General features: G+C 39.2%; 1 protein-coding gene across 1 annotated transcript; it reads right to left on the bottom strand.

The window, feature by feature from the left end:
* Positions 1-255: 255 nt before the first annotated feature.
* DYNC1LI1 (dynein cytoplasmic 1 light intermediate chain 1) lies at positions 256-26,535 on the bottom strand. Its single transcript, XM_061997004.1, has 13 exons — positions 26,309-26,535; positions 25,925-25,998; positions 15,375-15,491; positions 13,561-13,791; positions 10,157-10,326; positions 8,933-9,026; positions 7,198-7,333; positions 6,711-6,822; positions 5,157-5,216; positions 4,993-5,037; positions 3,218-3,338; positions 2,895-3,053; positions 256-408 (listed from the first exon to the last, which is right to left on the bottom strand). The coding sequence occupies exons 1-13, from the start codon at positions 26,467-26,469 to the stop codon at positions 296-298; spliced, it is 1,593 nt and encodes a 530-aa protein (XP_061852988.1). The 5' UTR covers positions 26,470-26,535; the 3' UTR covers positions 256-295.
* Between the last annotated feature and the right edge of the window lie 353 nt (positions 26,536-26,888).

The following is a 26,888-nucleotide window of genomic DNA, read 5'->3' as shown; positions in this document are numbered from 1 at the left end:
TAAGTGAACATACTTGCAGTTTTACAGAATGTCACTGACATTTCAACAAAACCCAGAAAAAATGTAGTTTACTATTCTTGCACTGTGAACAGCACTCCTATAGGATGTGATAACTGTTTTCCATCTGTACAGCTCCCTTTTATAAAGCTGGGCAACACATATGAAAGAAAGACAGACATCAACTGTTTGTGATCTGAAAGATATTTCAGTTCTTTAGTTCCAGTTACTGAAGGAAGAGGCAGAGGCAAATTTGAATTATCGCAGAAAAATGAACAATTGGTTTTATTTGGTGTCTTCAAGATGCTTCACCTTCTGTGGGAGATGTAGGTGTTGTAGGAGAGACCATTTCAGGTTTTCGTGAAATTCTGTCCAGCTCTGCCTGAACATCTGTTAAGACTGGCTTCTGACCTACAATAGAAACACACAGCATTCTGTCACCTTTTAAGAAAGCCTATGGGATCTTTAATTCTCAAATCAGCCAAATCCTAAAGACCATTACTGCACATTTTGGGTGCAGAGTGAAAACATAACGACAAAACCCAAAAGCAGAAAGGAAACAGTAGAAGGAAAGTTGCACCTTTCTCTCTTTCCAATTTCTCAAGGAAACCTTCCATGATTAAGTATTCATTGCCAGTATATGCAGAGTTACTGGAAAGTGTAGAACACAGAAGAGTCTATTAAGGCCAGCAGTTATGAATACTTCTATACAGTATTCTGCATTTTAGCTATTTAAAATCATTTTGAATGTAAATCAGCAGCTTCATCATTGACCAAAGTCAGTTCTACATGCTTGGTCAGCAAAAGCCTGATACAGCTGCTTGTGGGTTGACACACACCTCAGAGGGCCAATCCCTTCCCTTCCACTGTTTGCCTCCTCCCTAACTTGGAATGGCACAGACTAAATGTGCAGTCACACCTAGACTTGTTCCAAGCTTAAAACATACCATTTTTTCAACCTCACTTTATTCTTACTCCCCAGTCTAGGTTTCTATCCTGTCATATTCTAGTCACAAAACTGGGGAACACAATAAGAGAAAAACCAGTGCAGAGTACTGAGAGTCTAATGCCATGACAAGTACACACAGTATCCCAGACTGGAAAGGAAAACTGACGTACATGGAGCCTGAGCAATGTGCCAGCATCTTTTCTGAAGATACAAATTAACAGAAACTACCCACAAAGCGAGTTTTGCCAGGTGTACTATCACAGAATCACAGAATCTTAAGGGTTGGAAGGGACCTCAAAAGATCGTGTAAGTCCAACATCCCTGTCAGAGCAGGAACACCTAGAGTAGGTCACACAGCAACTCATTCAGGTGGGTTTTGAATGTGCCCACAGAAGGAGACTCCACAACCCATCTGGGCAGCCTGTTCCAGTGCTCCCTCACTCTCACAGTGAAGAAATTTCTCTTTCTGTTTCTTTGGAACCTCCTATGTTCCAGCTTGTACCCACTGCCCCTTGTCATATCATTGGATATCACTGAGAACAACCTGGCTCCATCCTCCTGACACCTGCCATTTATTGTATTTGTAGACATGAATGAGGTCACCCCTCAGTACTATCCTGCTCTTCAGATCATTTAATGAAAGCAAATACTATATCAGAATGAAAATAACTAATATTCCAACTAATAAGTATAAAAAATTGCTGCAGCTACCGAGGGAAAAAGTAATTCTCAAATCCCAAACTACTCTTAACAAAATCTTCTGATTTGGAGAAAGTGTCATAGAAAACACTAAAATAACACAGGACAGCAAATACTCAGGAAGGTGAAGAGGCTACATCCAAGCCAAACTAATTTGCATTTGTGGTAATTCCTTGAAAGCTTATTCCTTTGTCACATTCCACTGACTACACCTTAATGCTATATTTGTTGCATATTGCAAAGTTGTCAGGAACATTTTTGCTCCTTAATAGTTTAATTCTGTTCTTGAAGTTTCTGCCACGGCCTCAGACACAAGGCAGGTGCATTGCCACCTCCATCTGCCTGGCATCACCCAAACCCAGTGCTGGCCACTTCCCACAGGATTTTTCAGTGGGTGTCTTTGGCATCTCACATAGCATCAGCTGCAGTAGTTTGAGCCGTCTCCATGCGCTGTTCAAACTAACTCTGCCCACTCGGCCTCCTGCAGATAGGGAAGTGCTTATAGACTTTGCATTGAAAAAAAGGGAAGTGTGCACATGTAAAAAAACTGCCAGGGTCAGTCTACACAAAACATAAGTGGGAAATGTGTTCTTTTCTCTTACTGCCTAAAACTAAACATGAATGTCAAGTACCAATTCGACCAGCATTCCCAGCCCAGCACAGCACTACCCTCTGGGGAGGAGGGAGGGCAGGTGTACGTAGAAGTATGTTCTTAAGCAATACAGAAACATTTTAATCTGCAATAGAGTAGTCTTGCATCTAGCTTTACAGCAGTCACTATTAGACATTTTTAGATTAATACTACTTATTAACCACATCACATGAAAAAAAGGCTATCAACAGAAAATGCCTAAGTATTTTTACAAGCTCAACTCAATCAAAGCCTTCATCACACCACAGGGAGATCACCAGCAAAAGAAAATTTTACATCATTTTAACACTGACAGTGTTGTTTAAAGAAAAAAAAGCAACTTAAGTCCCAGTGTATCTGAATAATATTAAAAGCCATTTTATTGGGGTGGTGGGGAACAAAGGAGAAAAGAACTCATGTGGACACAATTCCTGCTTAAACAGCTACACGGATGAGTGCCATAAACAGGCATTACTAAACTGTGAAAACAAAAGCAACAACCATATCCAGAAACACACACAGTTCAATATGTTAGCGGTCCTACTGCTGATAAACTACACTAGCAGGAACCATCACCACTAACCACTTAGATTGAGTTGATTTTATCATTAACCATACCTGACTTTTTTGCTGATGGTGGTAGGTTGCTGCCAGCACCTCCGGGGCCACCTCCTCCTGGACTGCCACCAACACCACCAGGGCTACCAGGGGAACCTGTTTTCTTGCTCAGGAGACTATTGAAGAAGTTAGCTAGGACTCCTTCACTGGTAGCTCCAGCTACAAAGGAAGAGTAGGAAAACAACTCAACACACCACCACCAAACAAAAGCGATAAGTAACTACTGATTTAGTGCATTAATCTAAATAAGCATATTAAAGAAAGTAGGCAGAGCAGCTCTTTTACTTCCCCAATTGCATTTGTGCCCTCATAAGAAAAGGTACCTTTCATATTGGGATCAATTTTTTTTGACCCAGTAGGGATAGGTGTAACACTGGCAACGTTTGATGTTACAGATCTATTTGGTGTCCTGGGAGATCCGCCAGGAACTCTTGGAGAGGCATCCTAAGCAAAAAGAAATAAGTTTTAAAATTCCAAAGCTAAAGTGGTCAATCTTGCTCAGAATTAAATCATGCAGTGTAAGAGTACAGGAAGAAAGGTGTTATTTCTCACAACTCCTATCTTGTTTGGGGTTTTTTTTAATACTGTAGTATCCCATGCAACTGAAATGAGACAGGATCAGAGTTTGCTGATGGTGCATGAGTTTTTTCACACTTGTGTAACATTCTTAAAAACATTCATTTCACTGCAACTAAAGCACTTGTGAAGCTTTTCATTTTAGCCCAATGAGCAACTTGAAAATTCATCTGTTACTCAGCAGTGCCTCTGGCTGTAACAAAAACTACACTGGTTAGCTCATAGAGGAGCTACACCAAATTTCTTGGACTCCACATACCACTGATACTGTGGAAATGACTAAACACAGCCCAGGAAAAAAAACCATTATTCATTACTTCAAAGAGAACAAGTCATGTTTGCAGTTCATCTAAAGAGGTAAAGCTATCTTTATAGAATCATAGAATGGTAGGGGTTGGAAGGGACCTTTAGAGATCATCTAGTCCAACCCCCCTGCAGAAGCAGATTCACCTAGATCAGGTCGCATAGGAACATGTCCAGGCGGGTCTTGAAGACCTCCAAGGAAGGAGATGCCACTAACCCTCTGGACAGCCTGTGCCAGGGCTCCCTCACCGTGAAATAGTTTTTTCTTATATTTAAGTGGAACTTTTTGTGTTCCAGCTTGATCTCATTAACCCTTGTCCTGTTGATAGCTACTATAGAAAAGAGGGATGTCCCAACCTCCTGACACCCACCCTTTAGATATTTATAAATATTAATAAGATCTCCCCTCAGTCTCCTCCAGACTAAACAGCCCCAGTTCCCGCAGCCTTTCCTCATATGAAAGATGTTCTATACCCCTGATCATCTTGGTGGCCCTGTGCTGGACTCTGTCCAGCAGTTCCCCGTCCCTCTTGAGCTGTGGAGCCCAGAACTGGACACAGGACTCCAGATGAGGCCTCACCAGGGCAGAGTAGAGAAGGAGAAGAACCTCCCTCGACCTGCTGGCCACACTTTTCTTGATGCATCCCAGGATGCCATTGGCCTTCTTGGCCACGAGGGCACATTGCTGGCTCATATTTAGTTTATTATCAATCAGGACTCCCAGGTCTCTCTCTGCAGATCTCTGCAGAGATCTTTATAAGATTACAAGCTCCCCATTCACTTTGTGTTATTTTAGTTATTTGGATTCTAAATGTAGATGATATAATAGTTTTTATGTTACCTTAATTTTATGCTAGAGTCTTAATATTCTTACACAGATAGTGCCAAATTTAGGATATAAGATTCACCAAGGCAATTCAGACAACAGTTTGATTCCTGGCAGATTTGGGACAGAAAGGGGAGTCAATTCACTGCTTAGATGCATTCTAATGTATGAAAAGTGTAGCCATGACATTTAGCCCTTGCTGCCAATACAAGTCATGTCTAGTTGTGAAGAAGTGCCTAAATTTAAGACAGTGTATGGTGTAGACTAAGTACTATGTAGTTTTAAAAAAGTAGCTCAAAGAGTATTTGATAATGCAGTTAAAACAAATAACTCTCTAAATATAGAAAAGTGAATAATTTTCATGGGATGATATTTAAAATTTTTATTACTCACCACTGGCCTTCCTGCAGCAGTAGGTGGTTGTTTCGCCAGCTGTGACTGCAACAAACAAACCAGCCCATGTAGTGTTAGATATTACAGTGACTAAGAATACAACCCCAAATTTGCATTAATGGGAAATGAAACACTGGCTATTTGTTTTATAGCCAGAAAATTACCTGCTGCTTCATAAGAAACACTTGGTCATCTTCTGCTACAATTTCTTTTTCATGAACAAACTGCAATTCAAAAACATTAACATCATTTTAAGAAATGAAAAGAAAAAAAAGTATTTCTACTTAAAAAAAAAAAGTATTTCCTTTAATACCTCCTGGAGAACATGACCAAGGCATACAATAATGAAGTAAGTGTGTAAAATACCATGTTGACCACAGACACTTTCTATATTTAAGACTGCTACCTCATGATTCCATTTAAGCTGAGTTAATTAGAAGTGAAACAAAAGTATCATTAACTCTTTTGACCTGATGGGCATAAGTCTCTAGATGTACTTGTAGAAAGACCCATTAAAAAGTTCATTAAAAGAGGAATGAAGTAAATCATTACAAGGCACACTCTGGGTCTCAGGATCAGCAAGAAACATTCCGAGATGCACACGCTTTGCAGTACACTTGTCTCTGTTAACTTAAGAGCCCTCACCTTGGGATTAGTTTATAGATAACTGCAGCGAAAGCGACTCTTCATGTGCATTGCATCAGACTGGCACATGAACTGGACACAGAATCTCAAGGTCTGGAAGGAATCTCAAAAGATCATCTAGTCCAGTCCCCCTGCCAGAAACAACCCAGTTCTAGGAATCAAATTGCAAGCTCTCTCTCTCCCTAAATAAGCTCACTTTTGCCAAAAGCAGCATGGCAAATATCAATATCAAAGCTTAAAATTCAGGCCTGAAGTTTATAAACATGCAAAAAACCTGTCAGTTATATTTTCCACTGACACTTGTTTCATACGCTACTATATGCATCTTGATTTTTCCCCTAAGGATTGCAGAAAGGACAGTTTTCTCAGCTAAAATAATTCACACTTGGAAATATGATTAGGCCCAAATACATAGCTTTCTTAGAAAAAGCCATAGAAATGTGCCTTCATAACTACCAACTCCTACCATTCTGTGATTCTGCAGCTTCTGTACATGAGGTGCAGTGCTGCTAGCATTTTGTCCAAATATGTATTAAAAGCAAAACAGGTGTATTTGTAGTCTTGAACAATGTAACAGCAGCAGAAAGAAAAAAAAACCAAAAAACCAGCATAAGCTGGACAAGTGCTATATAGAACAAAAATACACAATCAATTTTTCATAACTAAAGAGGAATTTTAAGAACAAAATTAAAAGACAAAAAACCCCACAGGGTTTAGGGTTTATCACACTCTTGGTAAGCTAGAAGCAAAGTCTCCATGAAAAAGCAGCAGTCAAAAAATGTCAGGTAAATAAATAGATAAGAATCATAGAATGGTAGGGGTTGGAAGGAACCTTTAGAGATCATCTAGTCCAACCCCCCTGCAAAAGCAGGTTCACCTAGATCAGGTCACATAGGAACATGTCCAGGCAGGTCTTGAAGACCTCCAAGGAAGGAGACTCCACAAACCCTCTGGGCAGCCTGTGCCAGGGCTCCCTCACCTCAACAGTGAAATAGTTTTTTTCTTAAGTTTAAGGGGAACTTTTTGTGTTCCAGCTTCATCAAGAAGCTGAACGCTACAACATCCCAGTTTACCTTTCTGACTGGTGGCTTTGTGATGATATCTTCAAAACTGTCTTCTGCTTTTAGTGTCTGAAAGTTCTCATGCAATATTCCTATTTTCTTGTCATTATCCCAGCCTGCAGGACTAAAGAAAGGATTACTCGGTTTTAAATTCTATTGTTACTTCAGGCTACTCTTGTATGCAATTCTGAACCTTACAGCACTGAAAGTTGTCATAGCTCCCGTTCTTCTGAGCAAGGTAGTTATTGATTAGTATTGGTTAGAGATTGGTTCATCGTAACAGAGACAAGCAAAATCTCTGGGTTTAACATTTCTCTTTGAGGCAGTGAGTACTTGCAATCTTCACCTACTGGCAGTCACCAAACTCTAGCTCATGAGAATCTTAAAATGGAACTTTTAAAAACCTAAACAAAAAAAGGCTCCAAATGCCATTTAGGGTCTGGCACAAATACATTTTGTACATACACATCATAATGACATAATAATGCAGAAAACTTACATAAATACCGCATCTTTTTCCACAACCATAGCTGGAACATTGAAAGGAAATCCATACAACTTCTGGACTATATATTTATACACTAAATCAATGTTTTTGTTCTCCTTAACTGAAGTGTAAATAAGTGCTGCCCCATCTGAATAAACTTGTTAAAGAAAACTCAGTTTAGTGACTAGTAAGAGATATTAAAGTGATCTTTTTTGTTAGTTTAGAGGTTTTCTACTTTGTAGAATTTAGAAGGGAAACACAAAACCAAATAGAACAACTTCCAACACTAAAAAAAAAAATTCGTAATTTAAATCTTTCTTCATTTGTTCTAGGCCAACTCAGCGATTGCTTTTAGAGGAAACTACAGGCTCTTCTCACTTTCAAAGGCCACAATACCAACAGCTTCACTACAGTACCTTCCAAACTGTTTTCTGCTTTTAGTGAACAAAAATGTTTACACCATACCTTTATATCTTACTGTTATCCCTTCCAGCATCACAGACACTACAGCATTAACACTAGTAGCTTCAAAAGTGCCAAAAATCATCCACTTCCCCACTTGGGTTCATAAACTAAGGGAGCAAGTTCTTACAATATGCAGTGATTTCGAACAAAATGAAGGCAAATGAGTTGTGCTGTGTATCACTTACTGAAAGACCAAGAGAGTGCTTACTATTCCAGTATCAAATTAAGACATTATGCATTAAGACACTATCAAATTTATGCACAGGATTAATAACAACATCCATTTTTACTTTGGGATTATAGAAAAGCCAAACCACTTCATTTATTTCCACATGCATGCAATTCAAATTCCAGATTAAAGTCATACAATAGGATCTGATTCCCAGTCAGTGAAGTTTAAAATACACTTCCAAGTTGCATATACAATCACAGAGATTAACTCCGAGTAATATTTTCTATTCTTCCTCCATCCACAAGGCTTATTACCCATAATCCCATTTTCCAAAATTAGTTCTTAGAAGCCCCTTGAAGGAAGTGTCATCTTGGTACTCAAATGAAGTCTCAGATTTCTGAACTAATTTTTCCATCTGCTAACTGCTGTCCCTCTCATACTATTTCAAATTCCCTTTACCACAGCACAAGTGATGGTGACACATTGTAGGCACATTACTGGCATCTAAACTGGATCTCAGCATGTCTAGCTGACTAAATACTAAACAGTATTTTACATGCTTGCTTAAAAAAAAAAGAAATACATTTTAAAAATAATGGTAGAGCATCAGCTTATGTGCATTGTCTCTGCCACCACCAGGGAAGCCAGTGGATCTTTCCTACAGCAATTCACACTTCTTTCCTCCCTTCATCACCTGATGCTGTGGAATTACTGAACACTGAAGAGATTGAATATTTGGGTTAAAAAGAATAACACACCTTATGTACCTCTGAAGCAAGATCATACTTAAATGAAATATTTTGTTATTATTTTCAGGAGCTTGGCAGCTCAGATGTGCTGATTTGCAAACTGACTCCTATGTATGGAAATTAAGGCAAGTAAAGAAATTGATGGTAAAGGGACGTGCTAGACTCTTGGAGCTCTGTAAAAATAACAGTGCAGAAAAGTTTAAGTTACACTGCCTGTAGGTGTAGCTGAATCAGACTGCCAGCTACAAGAAAAAAGGTGCATACTACTGTTACACAGGTGCAAATGTGCTTCTAAACTGGTCATAATTAACACAAAGATTTAATGGAATCATTATCTTCTTTATGGCATGTTAAAGGATACATTGTAAGCAAAACCGTCTGATATGTGACTGAATGAAGTCAAAGTGTTCATCTCTGTAGTCGTGCTCTTTTTCCAGTATGCTGATGGCATCACACTGTCAAAATAAACACAAAATCAATATACCACTTTCTGTTGCAGTAGCAGCGCTGCTACAACATCCAGCTCACAACTGGGCAGGGGGGATGGAGCAGGGTGGGTGGTGAAGAGAAAAACAAAAACCTGCTAAGATGTTGGGAAGCATAATTGAACCTTTTAAAAAGGTTATTTTAATAATCTCTATCTTGACGCGCATGTACCATTGTCAGCACTAATCTGGAAGCTACCCCCCCTCCCCTCCAATGCAATAGCTCAAAGGCTCTGTTGAAGACTGACCCACTGAATGACACCACTATTTTCTGCCCAATGTATTTTTACAAACAGTAGTATTAGAGGACAGTGTTTTTTATCCAGCTACTAACTAGCCCATTGCAAAGGGAGGCAAAAGCAAGAAATGTGGAAGCAGGCAAAAAAAGAAAAAAAAAAAAGGTGAGGAGAAGAATAGAGAGAAAAAGTGCTTTTAACAGAGAGTTAGCCTTCGAGTGAAGGAACAGCATATGCATCAAAAAGGTTTGCTCTTTTGCTGTGGGCCAGCAGAGGCTGCAGATGCAGTATGCTTAATGCCAATGAGAAGAGGCAGGTGGGGAAAAAGAAACCTACCAAAAACCCAGCCACAAGAGAAACATACCATTTTTTTCTATAGACTAATATGGTTACATATCTAACAGAAATGAAAACAGATCACAGAAACACCCTAAGACTGAGGAAAGTTAATAGAGCAGCACTTTATTAACTAGAACCCTCAAATATATTAATCTTCAGAAAAAGGTCAAAAGTATTTAAAATTCTACCAAGCCACTATTTGCAGAATAAGGAAAGCTGTGGAGATCAAGGGGAATTCTAATTGCTTCCTGACTAGAATCTCACTTCTGTGAGCAAAACCAGGTCTGAGGTATTGTATCCCTCAACTCCTTGAAAACTGGTAGAACTAAAGGAAAAACTAATCCCAAAATAACATGCAGTGAGGGTTTCCAAAAGATAACCAATCTTCAACATTAAACATTGCAAAAGAATTCTTACACAAGGTATTCGGAATGCCTTAAGAACCACGTGCTTCCCACCCCAAATCCACAATTCACAGAGTTGCTTAAACAAAATAGGCAAAAAAACCTAAAATGTGAAACAAACCTTTGTACAAACTACTACTACTGGAATGCCTAAGTTACATGTTAGTGTATCTGCACCCAGGGGTAAAATCACACTGTCATCTTTGTCTTCCTGTAATGAAGTATTTCTTCTCTGTGGAGAAGCTGGAAAATCCTCGCCTGGTTCTACATATTCCTGGAAGTCTCTTACCACTGAAAGTAAAAAAAGTTATATTAAAAATCAGCTACTTTATTACTTCAACGATTTCCACTGCCATTGATCTCTAACACTATTGATTGTACTGCTGCTTTATGTTGAAAACACTGACCATGCACAGAATGCTGACTACTTGTTTGCCCTGTGCAGCACAAGAGAGAGCTAGTATTTGAGATCTACTTTAACAACAGCCAGAACATGATCAGATGAAACTGTCCACAAGGACAGCATTAACCCTTTTTTACTTTAGCATTTTGCAACCACTAGGCAGTTGCTATTGGCTAGTGCTGCTTGATACATTTCCGAAAGGACAGAAGTTTCCTTGCATTCTTCTTGGCAAGGTTAATGAAATGGTTTGTTAGAATGAAAATAATTAAGCCTCACACATATTGCTATAGCAGCTACCATACACCAGGTTTTACCTACAACCCCTTCATTCACATTTCTCTGTACAAATAATCTACAGAAGTAACAGGCAAAAATAATAGAATACACAAACATTAGTTATTAGCTAGCTTTACAAATAGTTAATATGCTATTAGCTATTTGGTATGCCTCTAAAGAGATCAGACACTACTTCAGAATTTAACAGGGAGAGTAAGTCAGAATATAAGGAGAATTAGAAAAAAAAGTTACAAGTGTAACTCTCTTGCCAAGTTCCAGCGCACACACCCAAGCCTGTAATTGCATAGTCACTTACTGAACCTACAGTTAGTGATGCAATATTAGACTAAAAGTGTCTGTACTTTTCATATCTTGCGTCCTGTCTCGCATAGCAGAAACAGGATTCTACCAAAACCCACTGCTGATTCCTTTTCCATGAGTAACACATCCTGATGCAGACAGAAAAAAAAAATCTGTCAGGAAGAGAACTTAGTTGAATCATGTACATTAGCAGCAAACTATGGCAGCACATTCTTACTGCTTTGTCCTGATTTCTGTTAATCCACTTCCCTACCTTCACTAAACTGATTGAAGCTCTCCAAGTTTATACCTAGAAAAGCATTAGCTGAATTAACAGAGCAAGACTTATTTCATCACTCTGCAGAAATAAGGCCAAGATTATTCAACTTTTCTACAGGTCTTGGAGTTGACAATAACAAAGAGCACGTGCACAGATTATCATCTCTACTTGAACAGCCAATTCAGGTTCTTACTCAGGGAATGCTGCTACTTCAGTCTGGTCTAAAAGCCTCCCAAACTGACCATCTTTTAAACCCATAGCTCTCACCAAGATATGCCAGCCACTCAAGGGAGTCTTCCTACACAGTATCCCATCTGTTCAGGGATAACTCCATGCTAACATAAAAATCACACGATTCACAGAATCTTAAGGGTTGGAGTGGATTCCTACAATTCCTGTTTCTATGATCATAACATTTTGTAGAGAAATCAGTAAAAAAGGACAAAGACCTTAGAATACAATCTCAGGTCTTAGAGACACAATTACAGTGACCAGGCCACAAGGCTTCATTAGACACAGATGAATTCAATACAGGAAGAGCTATTCCAACTGTTCCCACAGCTGATCCTTATCTCCTAATGCCTTCTCTACTCCTCACAGGGTCTGTCTTTGAGTGGAGTTAAGTTGCTAGAACTGGAAGAAAAGCACTGTGGCATCCTCCAGTAAACCACACACACAAACCCTCAGTAGATTTCAGTCCTGTTAGCAAGTTAAATCAGCTTACAGGAGCCTCTCAGGAGCACTGAGCCTGACACAGAAATAAAGTAAGGCCACATAGATAGACGTAAGGCAAGTAAGAGTCCTCTCTCCTTTTGGAAGTGCCAAACAGCCCACCTAGCAATGCATGAAGCATTGGGGTTCAAAACAAAAAACAGCTTCTAGTCATATCTGGATTGTGTCTAGAGCTTCTATTATACTCAACACACAGGCCACTAATATCTGTACAAATAAGACTAGCTGATAACAGAGCAAGAGAACAGATACAACTTTTAACAAGTAGCTGTTTCTCTTGACTCATTTCATCACTTAAATTTTCTGGATTTTGTAGAGTTTCACTATTCAGTTGACTCAGTCAGTAAAGATGTGTAGCAATCAGCCTATGTATTTTTGATAACAGAGATATTGTGTCATTACTACTTTGTAATAATGTAAAACTATCTTGAAACTGTATGGAGAGTGTGTGTGTATATATATATATACACACACACACGCACATTCTTAACACCCTTCCCTGAAAACCAAACCAACACAAAAAACACTCAAAAGAGCTCAACTCTCCTCTCCTAAACGTGTTCTTCTTGTTGAAGATACGATTCTCAAGGATGATTCTTCCCTTAGAAGGATCTCTCAAAAAAAATAAGCAAAACAGCCACTCCCCAATTCCAGAGTATCTATAACTGTCACCTTATGGGATACTTTATCACAGCGTACCTACAACTTGCACTTCTGAAAAAGCTATTTAGCAATCTGGCATCTTAATTCTTGCTTAAGAACGTACCAGTTCTAGAGAGCAACTTCAGACTTATAAACAGAGTTTAATCATGTTATTTGATCTTAAAGCACAGCTTTGTCAAATACTGTTCCTTATAGTAGTTCACTGAGAAATGAACAGAGAAGACTCATGTTTTAGTAACCCAAGGGGAATACAACAGCTGCCCAAAAGTAATATGGAGCTATGATGTTAGTGAGTTCTGTCAAATAATTTAAGGAATCCTGCAAAATTGTTGTGTTCTGCAAAATTCTGCAGGACTAGACAGTGACAGAGTTATATCCCATCCATGGCAAAACAAACATATTATTGATGGTAATGCAGCTATAATTGAGAAAGCTCTTCAACATTTACACTTTTGGTAGGCAGAGAACAGCTCCCAGATTCTCTAGACTGACTAATTAGGAAGCTGATGCAGTGATTTGCCTTTAAAATAAACATATTTTAAAAATTGAAAGCTAAATATTTTTTTGCTTGAGGAATCTTATCTAGAAAGATCCATAAGCAGCAAAATGGTCAATTTGGCTGTGTTCTTTCTGAGATCTTTTTTTTTTTTTTGTTTTTCCCCTATATTAAGGTACTTCAGTTAGAAAGAAATACTAGTGTTGCTCATATAGCTACTTGAGACTCATCTGAAGTTTGACTTAGTTGATAACTCCTAATTTTAAGTTACATTCACAAAGAATGAGAAAGATTGCAATGGAGAGATTAAATGGTGCAGAAAGCATTAAGCATATTTGATTTAGATGGATTCCTACGTATTTACAGAATACTCACACTTTTGTTCCATTTCTTTCATTTCTTCAGGAGGAATTTTTAACTTGTCAATATGTTCTCTTACAACACTTGCCCATTTTTGTAAAGAATCCAGTGCAGTCCAAGGCCTAGACATATCTACTGCCAACATAACTAGAGTGTCCTTTAGAGAGTTTGCCTCCATTGCAAATTTAAGAAGACCTTTGTGATACAGGTCACCATCCAAAATCCATACATTGCATCTTGTTTGGTCTACAAAAAAAACCAAAAACAATTTATGAGACTCCCTTGAAACAGTTCACTACACAATGGCTATTAAATCTTCTTTAGACATGTTAAAAACAAGGGAGAAAGCAGATTACATGTTTTATCAGTCAATTAAACATGGATAACCCAGCAAACTGCAGCTTGTGGAGACACCCTTCCTCTTCCAAACTCTGATATTTAATGTCTGATAACCAAAGAAACCTAAAAGTGAGAATCCACAGATAGCACTCAACATTTCCAAAATCAAAATTCACCATTTTAGAGAGGGAAAAGGTTTTCAAGTGCAAGTTAGAAGGGGGAAATTGGGTGAATTGAGCCATCTCTTCTCAGCTCTCAAGGATTGCCATCTCCCCTTCAAAACTCCAGTGTCATATTCTTCAATAAGAGAATGTACCTTGGCCTTTCAGAAAACTGAAGCAGAACTGCAAGTTTGTAATGATTTAGATGGACTTAGACAAGAAAGTTATTCTTCGCATTTGCAAAAGGACAATCTCCACACAGACGATCCCACAGCTTCTCTACCTCCCAAATGCTATACTCAAATATTCAGAAACACCTCTGCAGTATATGAAGAGATGGCGATTCAAAATTTCATAGCTTTTTGCCTTCAGGTAAGTTTTTATTGCTTGTTACAGAAGTTCCAGGGAAGACATTTAGAGCAGACTCCCAATCCTGGTCAAGTCATCTTTGAGACCAATAGCCAGACACAGAGTCAGAGAAGCGGGTGATTTCAGACAAAAAAAGAAAAAGGAAGAGGCAACTTCTGGTTCTCCTTCTATCTGTATTTGTTCTTACAGTGCAGACAAGAGTTCCCATTTTCCCCACAGCTTCCAGTATGTCCTTAATCATACTCAACTTCATCTAGGTAACTGCCTCTAGGTAATTCATTGCATTCAGTGCCCGGTCACACTCTTTCCCTTGTTCCCCATATATAAGCATTAATTATCCATTCCATAACTGGTAGTATTTGGGGTCTGGATCTTAAACATCTTTTTCACCTTCCAGCCATAAGCCAACTCAAGCCAGTTGAAATACAGCTTCTACTTTATTTCTCCTTCCTCCAAATTTTTGGCTTGGTGGCAATTTTTTGTTGTTGTTTGTTTGTAAAATCTCCTTTAGCACTGTGCACATTTTCCTACCCATCAATATACAATACATAGTTTTGCCTATTCTGATAGTGCCAAGCTAAAGGTTTCTCTGTATGTTCAAAAAGGTAAATATCTGCTACAATAATTGAGAGGCAAGAGAAGAGCTTACGCGCCTTTTTCTCTAAGCCTGAGGAATGTTCATCCCTTCAGAGTGTTGCAGCTAAGACTGCTTCCTTGGTCTGCTTTTTCAGCCATTTCTTTTGACTGGTTCCTCTCCTTCTCTACCGCCTAAGTGGATCATTCATGCTAGCTACTAAAGGAATTACCCTAAGAAACTTCCTTACTCTACAAATCACTCATGGCCTAAGCTTAACTCCTGTAAATTATAAAGAAAAGAATCCCACTGTCATTTCAAGTATCACACCTACTAAACCATTGCTTTCAACTTGCTTTAAGAAATTATTAGAAATGCAAACTTACCTTCTCGATCTTCATCATGCACATTTAAATACAAATATTCCATTCCTCTTCCTTTTTTGTATTCCTCTATTCCTTGAATTTTTCCTATTAAGCTAGTTTTACCTGCTCCATCTTCACCTGGAGAAACAGAAGTTAGATATCACTTAATCTTTAATCACAGTTACATATTAAAAACCACCTGCGGCAAGAAGGAAACCATATACTAACAAGGTGACTGAGCTCATCAAAAGCTTTGAAATATAAACAGCTTTTCCAAACTCATCTGTCTATCCCAAGTGCATGTCTCAGCTTCAAATCTTTTTTCTAATTATTGATAAATGTAATTACACCACTATGCCATCTAAAATAAGCTCTTACACCTATCTTTAAAAAGATACCTTAACAAGTAGTTAAACACCTCAAGCAATTTTGTCTTTCAACTGAAACCCAAGTGGTAACAAAATCTTAATTAGAGTTTAAGTCAGAGCAAGCTCATCTTACAATCTGAAAATACACTATAGAACAACTCATATCAAACAGCACACCAAACCAGGCTGAGAAGGCAAAGGCAAATCTATTTCCTTTGCTTTTATGGGTTGGTTTCTTTGAATCTTTTCTCTGCTACTGTCTAAATAACTCTTAAAAAAAGAGGTAACAGTTAAGAACATGCCCTGACAAGCCTGCAATCCTGATCTGTTCACTCCCATTCTCTCCCCTCCTAAGGAAGCTGGATAACCAGTGACCCTTACAGCACAGACACTGTGTGAAGATCTCAACTACCGTCAGAGACTTTCCTTGAAAAAGTTCTATTTCTAACTATATGTCCCAGAGCTGGAAAACTTTACATGCTATGTTTCCAGTCTGAAAAAGTAACCAAGTTGAATTTGGACTTGAAGCAGGGTTTTGCTACTTGAATTTGGCAGTACAATGAGTATATAACAATTGGGCATTAGAAAAGTCTTGGAACCTACTCACAGGTTATGAAATTAAGATTAAAACCATGTAAAGTTTCCTAAGAAGTACCTTAGCAGTTTTAAGCCAAACAGAACTTCTTTTTTTCCCCAAGTCTGTCCTATCCAAGGGGAGTATAATGAAGTTTTTCTTTTAAAGGGAACTGACCCTGATCTTATAGACAATATTATGGCTATCTTAAAAAGACTACAGATGTAACCACAGCAAAGAATAGAAAAATCATGCTTTGACAGAGACAGATTTTGAATTTACTCAACATATCCTTCCCAAGATTACTGCATGAATTCTTCAATTTAGAGTTCAGGTTTATTTTCAGATTTCACTAATAGTCAAGAAGCTACCAGAAAGCTTAAGACTGTTTATGTAGCCCAGAAGATTTCACAAAATTAAATGAAAAGGTATCTTTAAAAAAAGTGAGAATGAAAGATGACCAGAACTGAAGTTAAAGATCTAGTTAAATATAGAGAAGTGAAAAGCAAAGTCCTATCAGTTAAACTCAAATACTGAAAAAGTTAAATTGCTAATTCCTTAACTATATTACATCAAGATGCACCTAAGAAAACAATTATAGCTACTTCTAAATAACCACTGGAAAGCACAGCTGTTTTCTATTATTAACTCAAGCTTTTGGTCTTGTGAGACTATTATTTTAAATAAAAACTCTGCCCAAGAAGTTCAAGCCCAAAGTTCAAGCTTTGTCACCAGAGGTGAATTCCAAATTCTCCTCTGCTTTTTGCTCAAGTACTTATCCAAGTTTCTTAAATTTGCTGTCTACAAATAACTGGGGAGATTTTACTAAGAGCTGCTGCACCGACATGTTATGCTGCTAAAACTACTACTACTTCTGCCAACAATTTCTGTATGACTCATTTTGTTATTTTACTTTTTTAAACAGACAGGTTCAATTAATTTGTGACAGCAGAAGGCTCAAAAGGTAAGACAAAACAAAACTTGTTACTTCTTTTAAAGAGGGGCTGCATTTAACAGCAACAAAGATGGTGGTGATAAAGATGACAATGTGTATGCACAGGGAAAGTTTAGCATCTTCTGCAAAGCACCATCTGCCAGCTCTTCACAAAAGTGGCTGAAACCTAAGCCTAAGAAACATCTGTGGTTATTAAAAGTTTCAAGAATAATAAAAGATACTTGAGCAGTCTAAACCAAAACATACTTATATACAAATACCCCTATCTATTCAACTTTGTTGCTTGAAAATGCTCATGCTGTAACAATACAGGTAAACTTGAAGTATACATCCCACAAGCCCCTTACTTATCATGGCTGTGTTGTGTGATTTCCTCCCCACCCTTGTATTTTCAAATGCCTGAAGTAAAGTGAAGTTCAATAATGTTAAGTTATCATCTTATGGCAAAATATGAGCCAGAATCTTATTTTCCCTCCTCAAGTTCTCCAGAGTTCAGACTCTACTCAGAAAGAAATTGTATCAGTACTGCATAAGACATTAGACCTTTGGACACACATGCACATACAGTAGACACACAGCCTTCCATCACAGAACTACCTTATCTATTCTGTGGAGAACATTCTCGACTGCCTTCTCCTTAGCAAGTATCTACCCACTTCAAAACACCAGGAGCAGGTAGGTGGATCACTGACACACGTGACTATCCTACAAGTTACTCCATGCAGAGAACAGAACTCATCATTCACTAGAAAGTCAGAATGACACATCACTGAAGATTGAAGGGATTAATACTACTTTTATTAATTATCCAGGTAAATGAAGAGACTAGTACAGGTTGCAGAGTATATAAGAGAAACCAAAAGATCTGGGCAGAAAAAGGTTAGAAGCAATATTGACAAGTAGTCCAAACCAAATTTTCACTGCATAAACCATCTAGTCTACAAATAGAAAGACACACCTGCAAGGGTGCAAGAGAGCTGCCTAGCTGAGTGTGCACTATTCCACAGGAGATACCGAGTTCTCCATAGATTTAAGCCAAAACCATTATACATGACTTAAGGACCTTCTCCTTTTTGCTTATGCAAGTTATGATAAAAAGTTTGCAAAAGATGACTGCCTTGGACATGAGAATATGCTAAGAGTTGAGGTTCCATCTACCTCTACTTTTAGTATGTTGCATATACCCTTTAAATTATGACAGCTGCAAATGTGTTTCTAGCATTGCTATCTATCTATGTTTTTCAGCCTAAAGTCTTCAATATAAAACACCTGAAGTCATCACACTTTAAATATATCAAGTTATGCTGGGAGAGAGGAGCACTATCATTTTGCTTTGTAGTTACTCATCAGCAAGAATATCAAAATACAAATCCAATGTAATGTTTATCTAAACCTCCTGAATAGATATTACAAATTCATTTTGAGTGCATGCAATGCAAGTTTTTAAGACTTCTAGAAACTCAAACATTTTATTGTAATGCCTTTGGTATGTATAAAAGTTCTCTCCATGAGAGAAGAGGGAAAATATTTGTGAGAGAACTAAAGTCTATTAGCTATTTTAGGTCTGATGGATAATGTATACTACCGTAATACAATAAATATAAAGTACTACCAGGGACATATATAAAAGTATATATGCTTTCAAAGATATTCACAAATGGCTTTTGGAATTACAAACCCCAAGACATTTAAGCATATTTATCTTTTTTGTTGTCTCTGGTCATCTCTAATGAATATGAAAAAGTAATGCTGATTGGTTTCAGACAAAAGGCAAATCTCTTGTTTCTCAAACTGCATTGCATATTAATAATATGAAACAGAATATTTTTATAAGTGCTACTGAAGCAATATATAAAACAGAGCTTCATGCACCTTCAAAAAGGGTCACCATCATCTTCTTCTTCCCTCCAAAGTTTTGAGATGGAAAATCATTTAGCTTCTTTATTTCTAAATGTATGAGCATCAAATTAACATTAGGCTTCCGCACGTACATTTTTGATGCACAATTCTTGATACAGAATTTTAAGGTAGAATAAAAATCAAGTAGATTGTTGGAAATTTAAGATTGAGTCCTTCTTTTGCAAGTAACAAAAAAGTTTTCCCTTTCCAGAGTAAATCCTTCATAACTATAATTCTCCATTACATCAAACTATACTTACACATTAGTAGTATAGGGAGGAAACAAAAGCAATGCTTCTAGAAAGCAGTCCTGTACACCAAAGGTGTACACAAGCAAAAGAGGGACAAGAGATTTAATTTTGCAGAAAAGTCAGGCCAGGAAGCAGCTGAAATAAAGCCAAACGAAACTGCTTACACACAGTATTTCACCATCTTATTAACAAACGGGAAAGTCTTAAGTAACCAATAGCCGCTGCGTGTTATCCCAGCACTGCTACGCTTCACTCCTCCAGCGAGCTGCATCTTGGGGTTGTGCTGTCACAGCGCCTCTGTCCAAGGTGCTGCTCCGGCTACAAAACACAGGGTGATGGCCGCCTCCTTCTGGCTGCCCTCAGATGTACAGGAAGCCATCATACAAAACCCTGCCCTGGGTTTCCCCTTCTCACCACTCCCGGCAAAAAGTGTGCTTACTGAGCAGAAAACGGAGTGCACTAAATGTTCTGCTACAATACAGAATTTAGATGGAACATCTTTCATATGAGGAAAGGCTGCGGGAACTGGGTCTGTTTAGTCTGGAGGAGATTGAGGAGTGATCTTACTAATATTTTATAAATATCTAAAGGGTGTGTGTCAGGAGGTTGGGGCATCCCTTTTTTCTATAGTAGATAGAAAAAAATTTTAAAATTAAGAATATTTATATATTCACACTATTTACACATTTCTTTCAGTTCAGAAAATGAAAATCTATAGTAGATTTTCACTTGTCTTAAAACAAGACGTTTCCTGCTTCTCACAGAATTCTGTACATGGAGAGCAATCAACGTGTTAGCTCCAGGACAGACATGACTTTTGATTTAATTTAAATTGTTCCTCCTCTGTAAAGTGTCAAGTATGTTTAAAATCTGGCAAGGCAAATAAGCAAGAGGTCAATATTTCTTTAGTGTCATCAGTATTATTGATCTGCTCTAACAGACGGGTTTTTTTTCAATAGCTTTTGAAAAGCCCTGGATTCACTTAATTGCATGTAATCTATAATCCTACCGTTCCTTGATAAAGTTTTTTGTTTGCTTTTAAAAACCAATTACAATTGATATGAGAGTTATATAGCTAATCTCTAAAAAAATATATACAAGCAAGGCCAAGTAAAACTAGAGATATTGGTCCTAATTATTCCCTTCTGTCTCCTCCCAAAAGTATATATTTATAGTTTTACACTTTTCACAAAATAAAAGACAGCTTTTGAGTAGAAGAATTTACAACATCTACTATTTCTAACATAAATTACCAAATAGCTTTATTGATAAAAAAATTCCTCATTTTTGATAGAATAAAGTAACCAAATCTAAACCTGAATTATCAAACAGGGTAAAGATGCCTTTCCAGAATGATAAAGCCATCTAAGTTGCACATCATAGAATATCTGAATCCTAAGATTCTAAGTGGAGGCATAACAGTCATCATCTTACTAGAACCAAGTGCATGTGTGCTACAGATATTTTTCAAGACAAAATATTTCTCACAGGCTAATAACTGCCTTTTCCACAGCTGCACATTAGTGAAAGACTTGTTTACATGAACTGTACTAACTGAAGAATGGCTTTTACAGAACAAGACCAAAACAATTAGGAGTAAGCCAAATTTACTTTGCATTTGGAGAACTGAAGAAGAAAATTAACTATGCTGATGAGATCCTTCTCTAAAATCGCTCTAAACAACATGGAAGTTCACAATAAGTGGGTCATATTAAGTCTTCAAATAACTTGCCACTAAAATGATGTATTCATTGGACAAAAAACGTCCCTAAGTTTGTTTTACTCCACCAGATAGGTCTTTCCCCTCACACATGATTCATTTGCTATCTTTGTGGAACAAAAAAAAAATTAAATAACTTTTCTGAGGAGCACCTTAAATACACTTCTGCCTTACAATGGGATGGAAAGGAGATTTTAGACAGAGGTTTCAGCATGCCTTTTGTCAGGTCCCACACCAGAAGAATAGACAGCCTGATTTGGAAATAGGTACAGTGGTGTTACTTACACTTGGAGAAACCCACAGACAGAGCCAAATATGGCAGAGAACTCTATAGGGAATACAAACAGCATACATCTCTGTTGCAAGCCTTCTCCTTTGACATAGTAGTTAAGTCCCATGTTACTATCAAAGGGACATCTTTATTGGTACTCCTGCCACTAACCTGCCTGGAGAGCCCAGAAGCACAATTCCTTTCACTGTTCCTCACCTTCAGATCTATTTTTGGAGACAGATCCAGTAACCAGCAGCACCTCTGGCAAAGCAGAGACAAAAAAAACGCAACTCAAGAAATGCAGAACTTCCTGTACTGTTCTAAGTAAGTTTTACTACACATCATCCATGTAATTCTGGCTTATAGCGGGAAAAACACTGCAAAACAAGGAACTAGAACAGGTCAATGTCCCATTAAAACAATTGACATGTTAGAAGTACAACTCTGCTGGTCAAAACTAAACTTGGCTGTTTGGAAGGTTTCCATCACCTGTAGAAGGTGAAGAAGTTGCAAGAGGAAAAGACACTGACTTAATTTCTGGAGTACTAGAGAATTAAGAAACATTTGGTATAAACAACATGGACAGTAGCAACAAGCAGTATTTCATCAGGTATAAGGACAAAATGATCAGAACAAAACTTTCAGGTATTTGAACAGGAAAAAATGAAGTGGAAAACTAATTTTTATAGTGTTGAGTACAAATTTAAGTAAGCAGATTTTATATTGATTTTATATATTCTCATGACAATTTGATCTATCAGAACTTCATCTGGAAGTTTACTATATTCCATACATCCACTAAAAGAAAGTAGCAAGCTAAAATTGCTCCTCAAGATGTACCATTTTCTACAATAACAGCCATTCCCAATACGTGTGCACACACAAATGTGTACCTGGAAATTAGCTGTAGGCTACAGAAACTTCTCAAGCATCCTGACAGCCACTGAACAGAAGCATTGCTCAAAGATTCAAACAAACAGGCCTGGCCCTGAAAAGTGAGACATCTGGAGTAAAGAGAAAATGTGGACACAATGCAGTTGAACACACACTGCCTACTAAACTCAAAGCCTTTATCACCAAGTGGGGTAAAACTCATAAAGAAAACCAAAATGCTAGGGATTCAGTAGAAGTGTGCAATATAGACACTTAAGAGTCAGGTGTACATGTATCATTGGATGGTTTGACACTATTAGAATCACAGGCAAAGAATCTACTGTGCCTGAGAGACAGAGGAATGAAATACAAAACCAGATAGAAAGAAACTGTTCAGTTCACTTGCAAGCTAGATTCCTGATTTCCTAAGTCTCCTGAAATGACTTTGAACAATACTGCTTGAATGCATGCTGAAGTTTATTGAATAAATAATTAGTTTGAGTCTCTGAATCCAAACCTTCATACATCCTATAGCACTATGGATTCCATCTGTAACCTGCAATGGTAACTTCTTTGCAAGGGGAATAGAGGGAACAGCTAATTCAGATATAACTATATCAGGCAGAGAATGAACAAAAGAGGTCCCAGTTACAAGCATTAGTTTTCTCATAACACTCAACAAAAAGCATTTCCTCTGATCAGCTACCTTAATTACAGAAGTGAGCAGAAAAGACAATCCAGGAGAAAAAAAAAGAGAAAAAAAGGCCCCCCCCAAAACAGCAACAACAAAACCCCCACTCCTTTGGCTATCTGGAAAAAATAGCTTAAGTGTCATTGAGATCACTCAATTTCCTCAAGCAAGCAGGGATATCTTACATTTTCTGCTGATACAGTTTGCTAAGTGAGGTACCTGTGGTCACTGTGACAGAACTACTAGGAATCAAAGCATACTTGCCTTACAGAAAAGTTTAGGAAAAACTGCATTTTTATTATTTGCTCATACAAGAACAGAAAAATGCTTTTATGGGACATGTGGTACCCAACAAAGTTTAGAGTCTCCAAGAAAAAAAAGTTACTGAAAAATATTTCTGCAAGTGAAACCATTTTTGAGAAGTAAAGCTACAAGTTAATTCATTATTTTGGCTGATTTTGAGCTGAAAATTACTGTATTATATGTTAACCTTCACGTCACAGAACTATGTGCTACATCCAGAGATTAAAATCTGGTTTCCTTCAGTAATTTCTGTGATGTCTTGAACTGCTTTCCAGGTTCTTCAAAATGAGATGTTAACATAGTTAAAAATAAATACTGAAATAGCAGAATTAGCATGCCAGACATAGCCAGGCTCCCAGAACAACGAGGTATACGAGTATATCCAATGTTTGAAAAATATAAATGCTGTAAGCAAATTAGAAAACTTGTCCTAGCAAATAAAATAACACTAAGTGGTGGGGTTTCCTAGCTGTTTTTTTTTTCTGTGGGTGTTTTTAAGGGTGGAGGGTGGGTTGGAAGCTTAGAGGATTACTTTTTTAATGCAGTTTGTGCTGAAAATAAGCATACATTTATGTTATGTTTCAGCATGGAAGTTTTGACCTCTGTAATCTTTTATGCCGCAAATATTTGCCTACCACAAAATGAGTGAAAATCACCAAGACTGTGGTCAGCTTTACAGCTCCTACTTAAAAGTGCTCAAAGAATAATGAAACTTAAAATAGTCACAGCAAAAAGTGATTTGTACTAGCTTTTGTTGTTAATACGGAACTATCTAAAGGAACAAAGCTTAAAAATAGAGGAAATGTGAGATAACAGAGAAATTGCAAACACATAGCTCAAGAATCTGAAGAGATAGAACTTCACATAATGAATCTGTGTAATACAGAGTACATAAGACTTCTTTCCCAGGGCCAGCATGCTTCAGGAGCAGCAAGTGAACAGCAAAGTGTAATACATGGATTAAGTATTCTCACAAACAACATGGACATGGACCTCATTGTCCAGTCCTCTGACCCTGACATTCTCTTCCCTAAATACCCATCAGATTATTTTTTCCTTGAACTTCTAGAAAACATGATTCCCAAGAAAGAGCTAGAATTTCTTCAACAAATCTGCATAGTTAAGAAAAAAGCATCAGTCAGAAAAGAAAATAATAGTGTTACATTAAGTCATTCTATATGAGCTACATAAATGGGTAGGAAGAAAATTTCTATACAACAGATTTAAACATCACAACCTAAATGAGGTTTTGGAAACATTTTGTCACACTCTCTCTAGTTCTGAAGGAAGCTGAAGATTCCCTGAGTACAACAAGAGAGGAAAAACAAGACTATAATCTTTTTGACAAGGATCACAGCTTGGAGAAGCATCTTCCAAATTCAACAAGGACAGTCATCCAGTTTAATTTCCAAGTATCACATAAAGAGCTGTCAATCACGATGAAAACTTTCCTTCATTTTAGAACTTCCAATCTGAAGACCCTACTTAAATGACATAACATAAAAGGGTAGTGAGCCTTGTAACAGGTTCACTAGATCATCCCATCATCCCTGCAGAGTTTTTTCCTTCAGTCAAGTTTTAAGTCACCACTTATCAAGATAGAAGAAAAGTGATTACTTTAGGATACCAGAGGAAAAAGTCTAACTTGAAAAACCTGAAAAGAATACAAACTATGTAGAATCCTCATATACACAGAGTCCACATGAATATCTTCACTGGGTTTTAACTGTGTTTCCAAACACTAACCCACAGGTCTTTCTTGGGACAGGGAGGTTGGCAAAAGAGGGAAGATGCTGCTACTTAACCAATCCATCCACTTGGATTCATTAAATTGCTTACCGTTAATGGCATTTAATAGTCTTTCAGCACTCTCACTCATAACAGCAATTCTATATACACACACACGGACATTTGAGAGCATCCATTTCTTCTCCATGAAGTTTTAAATGTTTCTTGACATGCCATATTTCCCTCAACACTGAATAAAATAGCTAGGTCTCTCGTTATCACCCTGTCAAAGTCTCATTCTGTAACTTCTAATACTTGCCAAACGCAAGGTCAGACTAATGCACTGGGTGGAGATATGAAAGCCAGCAGCAGTAAACCATGCCGCTGCTGCACAACTTGCTGATGCTATTGCTGCTGACAAGCTGGGTGCGTGTGGGCAGGACACAGCAACACGCCCATACAGCCTTCCCCGCCCTCCGGCCAAGTGGGAGCAGCCGTCATTGAGACTGTTCAGGCCACGGAAGCAATTTTTCTGCTTGTATGACACACCATACGGACCAGCAAGCAGCACTCGTTGCACGGTCGAGGGAGGTTTCAGGAAAGGTCGGAGGGCCCACACGTACCCCGAAGCCAACACTCATCGTGGGAGGAAGACAATAAAAAACCTTCCTTCCAAGCCATCTTTACCTAAGGAACTAGGGTGGGGGAAGGATACCAAGGGTCTTATGGCGTAGGTACCCACGATGACAAGGATATCTAAAGCATCTCGGGATATTGGCTATCCAAAATGAAGCAAAAAGATGGAATGGAAGAAGAGAGAGGGTTAAGCCTGACATCAAACTCCCCTCCCCACTAAACAAGCGAGGCTCCAGATGCCCAAGAAGAGGTGAAGGATCACGCCCGGTGGGGAAGGGAGCGGGCCGGGATGCTTTTCTCACCCAGCAGCAGGACGTTCTTCCCCGAAGGTAGCTTAGAGCGGGAGCGCGTGGACACCTCACTGAGGATGCAGGACCTGGCGCAGAGAGACAGCGACGCTCAGGAGGGGGGTCTCGCTTTCCCCCGGCCCCCCACCCTCTCCCACACCGAGGGCGCGGGAGTCGGGGGAGGCAGGGCAGGAGTTGCCGCCGCCAAGGGGAGGCGCCCCTCCCCCCATACCCCTCCCGGCTCGCTGACTGAGACCGAGCGCTAGGAAGGGGGATTAGGCATCCCTCCTCTGCCCCACGCCACCCCCCGCCTCCCCCGCGGGGCAAGGAGCCGCTGCGAGGGCGGTAACAGTCAACGCGCGCCCGGCTCCCCGGCCGCGGGGCGGGGCGGGCGGTTACCAGAGGTTCTGCCCATCATCCTCATTGCCGCCTGCCCGCAGCTCCGCGTTGTTGTTGGTCGTGGCTGTAGTCGCAGACGAAGAAGAAGAAAAACCGGCAGTCGAAGCGAGGCCAGACGAAGAGGAGCCGAAGGAGCCGGCTCTTCCCACCGCCGCCGCCATCTTCACTGCCTCCTCCCTGCCCCGCCGCCTCCCTGAGAGACGGAGCGGGCGGCGGCGGCGCGGCGGCTGACAGGAACCCGGATGTTGGGAGGTCGGGGGGCGGGGCGCGGGGCGGGGGCGCGCGGCGGCCGCCGCTGGGGTCCGGGCGCGAGCACCTCCCTCAGCCGCTCCTCCCGTCAGCCGCGGCCTGGGGGTGCCGGTACCGCCGCCCTCCCCTCACGCCTCTGGCAGGAGAGGGGAGGGAGGCCGCGGGTCGGGGAGCAAGTGCTTTTCGGTCGCGCCGTCTGCCGTGTAGGTCCCAGCCCCGTAGGCAGGGCCACCTCGGTGAGTGAGGTGAAGCTGCCGCCGCCTGCCTTCGTGCTGGTTGCTGTTGCGAGGTGTTGCTGCGGGGCAGGGAGCTGGTGCTGTGCGCCGAGTGC

Source organism: Colius striatus, chromosome 5 (genome assembly GCF_028858725.1).
Source record: "Colius striatus isolate bColStr4 chromosome 5, bColStr4.1.hap1, whole genome shotgun sequence".
NCBI classification, from domain to species: Eukaryota; Metazoa; Chordata; class Aves; order Coliiformes; family Coliidae; genus Colius; species Colius striatus.
Note: the sequence above shows the minus strand (reverse complement) of the source record. Positions and strands in the feature narration are given on the sequence as shown.

Excerpts from the sequence above, each read along its gene's own strand:
- DYNC1LI1 (XM_061997004.1), bottom strand. The coding sequence starts at position 26,469 with ATGGCGGCGGCGGTGGGAAGAGCCGGCTCCTTCGGCTCCTCTTCGTCT. Across the intron at positions 5,217-6,710 it reads CAAAGCCACCAGTCAGAAAG|TTTGTTCATGAAAAAGAAAT; the intron begins GTAAACTGGGAT and ends TTTGAATTGCAG. Across the intron at positions 409-2,894 it reads ACCATCAGCAAAAAAGTCAG|GTCAGAAGCCAGTCTTAACA; the intron begins GTATGGTTAATG and ends TTTCTATTGTAG.